At 43.0% G+C, this 9,447-nt stretch overlaps 1 protein-coding gene across 1 annotated transcript in view; it reads left to right on the top strand.

The window, feature by feature from the left end:
* DIS3L2 (DIS3 like 3'-5' exoribonuclease 2) overlaps positions 1-9,447 on the top strand; it is a 167,093-nt gene that overhangs the window by 84,869 nt on the left and 72,777 nt on the right. Inside the window, 1 exon segment of the mRNA XM_009999669.1 lies at positions 4,880-4,992. Within this exon segment, the coding sequence (XP_009997971.1) occupies positions 4,880-4,992 (113 nt within the window).

Raw genomic sequence — 9,447 nt, 5'->3', positions numbered from 1 at the left:
CAAGAGGGCCACTTCTGGAACCCTTGAGCTGTGGATGTGCATACACACGCCAAAGAGAAACAGAAATGTCATTTAAAGGCGTGTGTTAAAGATCTGTGATGATCCCTAGCTACTTCCAGGAGCTTCCCCAGGTCTCAGTACCACTTTCGGCTTCTGTGCAGCTTCTGTTTGTTTTGTGTACACCCCTATTGTCTGCAGCCCCTCCAGCTGTTCCTTCCCTGAGACCCTCTGCTGTAGAGACTGTCCTCACCACAGTCATGTGTCGGAACTTCATCCTTGATGAAGACCCGTGCTCTGCTGTAGCACTGCTAACAGCAACACAATGTGCATGTAGGTTAAAAGCCTCATTTGTCTCTCTTTATGCAAGTTTTTCATGCTTTTGCAAGGCGTTAAATATTGCTTTGCAGATAAGAGCAGCAGCATGGTAACCCCGGGGCAGGGGAATGGGAAAGAGCTGTAATTATCTTCTGCAAGAGTTTGGTCTAGCCAGGGAACAGCCAAATACCTTTAATTGCTGGCAGCAGGTAGGTAGTTGGCTGTTTTCTGGGCAGAGCAAACACTTTGCAATCTGCTTTGAACTCTGCTCTATCTCCTCCCTAACTGAGGGGTGAAGACAGTGTGAGAAATAGTGGTTAATGCAAAAAACCCTGGAATTGGATTCTAAGTTGACTTAACACTCTTGCTGGTGTTTGTCTTCTCTCCTGAGAATGATGATGCTCAAAGGCAAGATGGAAATAAAGGGGAGTGTGTATGCATGCCAGAGAATTATCTTCTGCTGTTTTATCCTTGGAGGATTGCATTTTTAAATTGCATGGCCCTAAAATTTACATATGCAAAGGTATGAAGTGAACTTGCTTGGTCTGTCCCTCTGCAGTTGTGCTAGGACTGACAAGGTTGCTGAAGACAAAGAGGGATTTGCTGCCAGTGAGTTCCCTTGCATACTGTTCAAATATGTTCACCTCAACTTTCTAATTCCTTGGGCAAATGCTTGATATGACTTGCTGTGTTGGCAGTTTTTATGGAGCATTTATAGGCTGAAGGGGCCTTTTCCTTCTCTTCCAGCTCTTTCTTGCTAATCCTTTTTTGTTTATAATTTTCCTCAAAAAAGAAGGAGAAAAGTTCTTTGAACTGTTTTGTCATAGAGAATGAGACCATCAGTGAAAAAAAGGAAAAAGGAACAGCTTGTTCTTTTTTTTTTTTTTTCTGTGAGGTGCCACCAATTCTGTTTTGATTTTATCATCATATCAGTGTTATCCACAGAAGGTTTTGGGGTGAGTTCAAACAAACCAGGTTCTCAGATCCAGGAGCCGAGCCTTCTCCAAAACTGCTCCATGCCTAGTGCAGCATCGTGCTGGGGGAGACCTGCCTTTCATAGCTCTATCACTTGGTAAGCTTTGAGAGGGGATCCAGGCTTCTAGAAAGATGCAGAAACACAGGTCCAGTGTATTCTGCCATTCTGAGCGCCTACGTGACGGTAAACAAAAAAGGAAATTGTCTTCTTTGTGTGTGGTGCCACAAGGGCATCAGAACTGTTTTTTTTTTTTGCAGTGAGGTGGCAAGAAACCCTGTCTCACTTGCACAGAGCGTTGCCCCAGGAGGAGCTTTGGTGGCTGAGTGCCCAGCCCTTTCTCTACTTCTACTTGCAGACCTTGGGAGGAGAGCTCCTCTTTGCAGAGGCTCATTCCTGGGTTTTGCAATGCCAATGTGGAATTCCACATAATACTTCTGTTCCCCATCCATCTCTGTTGCTGCGTCTCTGTATTTGCAGACAGGGGCTAATAGGGTACAGCTGGTTAACAAAACATATATTGCTTGATTCTAAATGGCAGTCCCTGTTGCTAAATGTCTCCCACGTAGCAGCTTTGTAGTGCCACAGGTATATTGGAGTTTGAATGTGATTGACAAATTTTGCACCCACTTTCAGATGAAATGATTTTAAGTGAAAAAACCCCCCAGAGATCCTGGGTGAAAGAAGCCATCCAAGTGCCTTCAGCATTTTTCATTGCAATCGATGCTTCCTTCAACTCTTGCTTGATTATCATCATATGCAGTGTCTGGCTTAATCTCCTGTACATTCTAATGTAAATTTCTTTTAAAAATTATAAATCCTTAAACTGGTAGTGTATACCTTGCTTTAGGGGTTGTTGAGCAGCTTTAGTTTCACTGTTGGAGAATTTTAGATTTGGGGTGAAGCATGTCTGTGGTTTGTAAAGTACTCGTTTCTCTAAGAAATTTAGGGTATAAAGTCTATCACGATGGAGAGCTGCCTGCCAAGACTTGAAGCCTCTGTTTGCTGAAAAAGTAGGTTTCTTCATCAAAATGGAGGTTGAGTAGACCACGTGTAGCAGTCTGTGGTGTGTGGTCCAGCATGTGGTGACCACTCTGGCAAGTGCTGGTTTAACACTCTCTTCAGGCCACATTTTCTTTTTTCCTTGGGAAATAACTCAAGACTTACAATGTGAAATGTTCCTTTTCTGACTTTGTCATAAAAATTAATGAGACTAGAAAAACTGTTTGTAGACCTGGAAGAGAATCCTAGTGAACAGTGTTTCTCTATCTGCAAAGCTCTTTTATTTTAATTAGGAAATAAACGAGGAGAGAGCAGTAGGCAGGTATTTTTGTGCAGGCTTAGGCTGGTATTTTGTCTAACACATTCAAAAAGCAGTAATTTGAGAGGAATCTGATTGGTTGATGGTTGTGCTGTATCTTCAGGTTCTCTTGGTCTGAATTTTTTGGGGGTGAGGGAGATGAGGTGATTCATACTTGAGCAAGACAAACCCAAAAGCTGCCAGTTTGCATTATGTCAATGTATGTAAAAAAATATTTAGATAAAGTTTCTATTAGAAGTGCAAAAGCAGGGGGCTCACGCTGACCCCAGCTTTTAGAAGCTCTGGTGGGAAACCTGAATGAAACTTAATTCTGCTCAATGTGTTTTTGTTGGCTAACTCCATGTTTTATTATCTCATGCAATGAGGTCTTTCTTGGTTTGTCGATTTTCTACCTAGGAGAAAAAGTCCATGTATGTAACAGTGCACATATTGAATTAAAGTGCGATTAAAGGCATGATGTAATGACCTCCTCTCCTTTTATCAATATTTGCCTGCAGGGTCAATACATTACAATATTGACTTCAAAGTATTCAATATTTTTTTACCTTCTGAGTGTGTTGGCTTCAAGTGCGTGTAATATTAAACCTGTTGGGTGAACTGTTGGTCTAAGACTTAGTGTCTAAGTAGTTTCAGGCTTGGATGCCTAATCCACGTAGAGCAGCTTTCAAGGCATGTGATAATATCACAACACAGCTGTAGGCAGCTTTCTGAGGTAAACCATTTAATCTGCAGTCTTTTCTCCCAGCTTCCTAACAAGAGGTGGAATTTGTCCCTTGGTGTGCAATGAGATTATTGCCTTCTCCCCCTGCTGCCATTGTATTTACTCTCTGCAGGACCTTCCAGTGACTGTAGGTTATATGGACAAATCTAGACCCCAGCACTCCCATCTTCTATGTGTGTTTCTGCTGCCTTTACATCCGTGCCCTGTCAAGTGTACAAAAGCAGCACAAAAAGCAGGATAATACTTAACGTACTCAAAGTGTTGCACAAACATGGCTTAATAAAGTTAAGCTGAAGTTGTTGAGAATTCAAGCAGTTACACAGGGTGGGTTGGTGCTCACTTATCTGAACTCCCAGTTAGGGGCATGGGTGGTTCTCCTAATACCAGCTTGAACTTTCTCATGCTTCCTTTTTGCCTGTAGACATTTGCATTCTCACTCTGCTGAAATCTAGCTCCAGTGCCTGTCAGAAGGGCACACAGGCAGATGTACCATGTAATCACAGCAGCAATTAACAATTTATCCTTCAAAAATGTGACACTTTAGAGAAAGGCTTTGATAATATTATTTGCAAGGTGTATAAACAAACAGGATTGTCACCAAAGTGGTATCTCATTACGTTGTCTTTTTTAAAAAGTCAGGGAAAGAAAAAATATTTATAGATACCAAGAAGTTAGTGAATTCCTCTAAAGAACCAAATGTTATAATTAGGAACCGACTGCACTTAGAACTATTCTACAAATAAGCACCTCAAATCCAGCCTAGTCCTTCCAGAGAAAACAAAGGTCAACAGGCTTCTTTGAGGATTAGCAAACCAGAATTTCTTGGACCAAGGTACTAGTTACTTCCAAAACTGAGGATGATCACTACTTCCAAATCCAAATTATTGCCAGAACCTCACATTAAACTCAGTAGTGCTCCTCTCTAACCTAACACTTGAATCAAGGTGCCACTACACTGGACTTTTAAGGACAAAAAGCACATTCTGAAGGGAAAGCAGGATAACAGTGACAATATTCTGTTTGTGCAAAGCTGTGCTTCTGCATGGCCTTCTTTAAAATCACTGAAGACTTCCCAGGTCCCCAGCAGCCATTTGGGCTCAGCCAGGGTGGAAACGAGTGCAGCTCTGAAAACCCAAAAGCATGTGTGATCTGCTGCTCCATTCGTGAGTAACAGTGCCCTGCATTGCCATATTTATTACTCTTGTCTGACAGCAAAGGGATAAGGACTGGGCTCCCTGTTACAGGCTCCTACTTGGAAACATTATCCACATGGTTTTTAAGAGTTTTCACATCTCTACCAGTGTCCTTGAGGATTCACTCATTTGAGTATACACTTGTTTGTTGTAGCCACAGTGGCTGTGAAATTGATAGTGTCCTGAGAGACCACAGTTTTCCTCTCAGATGGAAAAGGTGGAAAATATCATCTTTGTGAGGTCTAGGCATAAGGCAAGAAGGTTAAGGTAGCAGTGGGAGAGTAGGTAGAAGAGTCAGAGTTAAATAAATCTGCATTTAATTTCTTGAGCCTACTGACTTCCTTGTGCAATTCCAGGGAACTTCGAAGTGGGTGTTCACATTGCGGATGTGAGCTACTTTGTACTGGAAGAAACGGCCCTGGATAAAGTAGCGAGCGAAAGAGCAACTAGTGTCTATCTAGTGCAAAAGGTAAGGACAACCTTTCCTTTTTTCATCTCAAAACTGTGTCTTCCATTTGCCATAAATTCATTTTAAAGATTCATATTCACGTGCTCACATTCAGAACCTGGCTATTGTTGCAGCAGACCTACCAACATGAGTAAATTGATGGAAATAAATGAGCTAATGTAGCTGCTGTGACTGCCTTGGAGCTTATGGAGAGAGCACAGGGTGAGGCAGCAGTTTGTGACCCAGCATTTCTGGGCAGAGAGGCCTGGGTATGCCAGAGCTTCTCAGCTCAGGAGCAGCTTCATGTGAGTGAAACTCAGCTGATCTGGAGCTGGTTCATGGCCCAAAGCTGCGCAGCTGTGCTGAGTCTGAGATAAGCCTGACAGACCCAACTTGGCTGGCCTGCTTTGCTGTTGTGGGCTTGAAATTTGCAGATGTGATGGTGGAGAGTTTTGTCTTTGTCTTCAGTGCAGCAGTACTTGCTAATCTCTACCAGAAGTGGATGCATAGCAGAGTAGGGTGTAAAACATCCTGTGTAACCTCACATCTTGAGGTACAACAGTGTTTTATGGCTTTTCTTTATCTGGGTGTCCTAAATACTGGAAAAATATGTTCTTTCATCATGTTGTGAAAATAAATTTGAAACTGTACAGATTTTAGTGTAACAGAAACAAATGTTAAACTCAAGTTTAAAGTTGACGTCTAAACTTTAGTAGGCTCAAGCTTGCCATGGGAAAGGCAACATCCAGGTTTTGGCTGTGCTTGTCCCATTTTTCAGTTGAAGGTGCAGAAGCACTTCCTAGCTCACCAGATACCACCAGCACTGTGCATGCAGGGGAGCCAGGAAGCTTGGCTGTTAGTGTCCTGTGTTGGCTTGAAGCATCCACTACTATGACTTGGTAGTGCTGGGAGGAAAAGCACTTTGAATTAAAGTCCAATTAACTTTTGAATTCAACTAGGTTTTAATGAAAAATGCACAGACAAAACTTGGATGTTGCCTTTGCCATGTTAAACTTGAACCTGCTAGTTTAAAAATTTACAAGTACCATACATGTAATGTCAATATAAGTTATCTGATGCCTGTAATCTTCAATTGCTTTTCACCTACCTTGGCTCAGCAGTCAGGAGTAGTGCTTTACCCACACTTCTGCCCTGCAGAAAATACATTTTAAGAGTGAAAACTGGGTTAGATGATTAAATAGTCAATATTTTAATTGCAAGAGATGAAAAGGAGAGAGTGATGGGCAAAGGAAAGCAGCCAGGCCATCTCAAACAAGATGGAAGCATGACTTGGAGAAAATATGCTTTCTTTTATTGGAAGTGTTTCCTAAGACAGCTGTGATTGTGCTAAAGGTTAGCACTGTGCTAATCCTCCCAAAGAAGTTAAATAAAGCCACATATTTAGTTTTCTTGAACGATGTATCCAGAAGGGGAGTTATTTTGTAATTGCTAGCGGTCTATTTAATAAAAGTCAAAAGCTTTTGAAATAAGAGTGTATCAGGTTTTAAGAAGCAAGAAAACCTAAACAGTTTCCTCTTTTTTGGCACATCTTATAGTGTTATTTTAGGTGTGAAGCAGCTCGAGTTAGAGGTCAGCCATAAATCCCTATAATATTTTATTGGTCCTATTTTATACTGGAGATCAAAGATTGGAACTGTAAGTCTATCTTCACATTAAGTTCAAGGACTTCAAGATATTCACTTCTGACACCAGCAGGTTGTCAGGGTGATATTTTGATAATCTCAGGCCGAGTAACAAAGAGTTGCTCAAAATCTGAATTCATGCAAGTGTTGATACAACTCTTGAGCAGAAATCTTGGCTCATAAACAAATTGCCTATTTCCTTTGAGTGTCTGTCAGTGTGGAAGCAAGAGGCTTGCTGAGCCCACCCCATTGTTGGACCTCAGCGTCCCCCTCCCAGCTCTGGGGAGAGCAACTGATGGAAACTGTCTGTTAATACAATCCCTCCCCATTGGACTGGTGGTAGGAGAAGAGGTCACCCTGGGAGTCAGTGGTGGTCATAACTGACCCATGCCTAAGCAGGTGCCAGCAGAGTGGGCTTGCCTGAAGGGAGCAAAACTGTCCACATGACGCTGTGAGAAATAAGGAGTTCACAGTATTATTCTAGTTGGAAAAAGATCTTCAAGATCATCAAGTCCAACCACTACCCTAACTCTGCTGCATCCACCACTAAACCCTGTTCCCTGGCATCACATCTGTCTTTCTTAGATGTCTTCAGGGATGGTGGATCAGCCACCTCCTTGGACAGCCTGGATCGTGAAGTCCAACTCCCACTCCAGAACAGGACAATCCCAAAATTCACCCCATGTTCCTGAGGACATTGTCCAAATGTTTCTTGAATATTGTCAGGCTCGGTGCCATGACTGCTTCCCTGGCGTTATTGTTTACCAGAAGGTGTTTCCTTTTCCCTTTAGTTGACTGATAGATTTTCCCCTTCTGTTCCTTGAAAAGCTGCTACAGGGAGTCCATCGATGGGAGCCGTCCTGGCTGACCCGCTCTGAGCCTGACCAGTGAGTCAGTCCTGGCTGCAGCAGGTGTTTCTGAATTTAAAGGGAATGGGGAATTTTATCCCAGTGTGCATGTGCTGCCTCCCACTCCCGGGCTCCCTAGGAATGAGTCTGAGGCTGGAATCTTTCATTTGGTTTCTGGAAGCACTTTATTAGCCAAACAGGCAAAACAAAACAACAGGCTCTCACAAGCAGGAGGTTAGATCTTCCTGTGTCCAAAGTGAATCTACCACGCAGAGGAGCTGGCTGCTGAGCAGCATGGTCAGCCGCGGTAGCAGGTCCATGTGTTTTAAAACCCTGGGGTGATGATGTGAGGGACACACTCTAGCCCCAGCAGTGCCTTTTCTGACGTTGGTTTTCCCCTCACTGCCCACCGGGATGTCTGGCTGCCTGCGGGAAGAGCTGATAGCGTGGAGGGGGAGCTGTTGGGCAGCCCTGGAGCACCAAGTCTCAAACTGTGTCTGGTAGTGCTGGAGATTTCATATGTAGGGCTTGGAAATAGGGAGCAAGAAATCCTCTCTCTGTGATTCGATTTGAATTGCAGACCTGTGGCTGTGAGCTATGTGGATATCAGCCTTTCATTCAAAGAGGGCCCTTTCCAGGATCTCTTGGGCCCTGCTAGGATTGTGGGGAAAGGTGATGGCTTTTATTGGTCTGACTGATAGAGGGGGATGAAAATCAGACAAGCTGCCACCACCCAAACCTTCCTCCAGCCCTAGTTTCTAAGATCCATTTACGAGAAAAGATTTTCTGGGGGCTGTAGGTCCTTTCTTTGATTGTTTCCTAGCCCTGCTGGATTTCTCCAACTACATGTCTAGATTCAACTACATTTATGCATCCCCCTGTTCCAGCTTTATCACCCATGTATAAATCCAAGTGACTTTATTTCCACCTGCAGCAAAACCAGGCTGAATGAAGTGATCCCCACCATAGGCACATCCTTGGCAATTTGCAAAGGAAGCCCCTTGGTGCTGGATGTGATTTCCCTAAGCAGTGTTTCAGCAAGCTGGGTTTCTGTGTTCTGGGGCACTCTGCAGGGCAGCTGGCAGACACCACTGCCATGGGAAGGACAAAGCCTTTAAAAGATGCTGGGCAACATCTGGATTATATGAGGTGCTGCTATGCAACCCTGATATTTTGCAAATCTGGGCGTTAAAGACATACTTAAGGAAATCTCCTCTTATCCTGTGTCTCCTTCAGAAAGAGATGGAGGTAATCCTATCAAAAGTTCCTTCTGGGCAGCCCCTGGGATAGCTTCTAAAACATCTTGCTCTCCAAGTGTGACATAATCATGACATCTTTGTGTGTTAAAAGCTGGCCTTGCAACTACTAAGAATCCTTTTAGCCTGTGACTGTATGGTGTTAAGAAAAGAGGAAATGTATATTTATAAGACACTTCTGTGCCTTGTGCCAGTTGGTTTATTCTCCATGTAGAACGTGAAGAGGAATCATGATGTTAAAGCAGAGGGAGGCAATTAGCCAAGTTTGTCATGATGTTGCAAACAGGTTTCTTCTTTTAGTTCAGTAAGGTAGATAAAATTAAAATTCCTTCAATTCAGGATCACATTGTCTGTTATGTGTGTATTTGCTGAGCCCAGGAAAAGGTTGATTGAATTCTTGCTCTCCTGTGAGGCTTCCTGCATGGCTTGGGCTAAGTTACTTCATGTGAAGTTTCTTTCCTCTAAAACAAGGGTAATGCAGATTGATGCATCCCTGTGTAACAGTAGGTTTGTTACAGCTAATTGCATGGTGTTTAGTGCTGTAATTATGATTTGAGTTAAAGCTTTGCTTGTGTTTCACATCGTTGAGAGCCCTTCCATAGAATTATAGCCCCTTGAATTGGATATTAATCCTGCTCAAGTACATTTTAAACAAGCATTCTGTTGTTTCATTTGGGCTATTCTTTATAGATGGGCTTTCATGTTTCACGTAGGCATTTTTCTAGTAGA

Source organism: Chaetura pelagica, unplaced genomic scaffold, assembly GCF_000747805.2.
Source record: "Chaetura pelagica isolate M959 unplaced genomic scaffold, ChaPel_1.0 scaffold20, whole genome shotgun sequence".
In the NCBI taxonomy this organism is placed as follows: Eukaryota; Metazoa; Chordata; class Aves; order Apodiformes; family Apodidae; genus Chaetura; species Chaetura pelagica.
The sequence above is the reverse complement of the archived record's forward strand: the minus strand, read 5'-3'. Positions and strand labels throughout refer to the sequence as shown.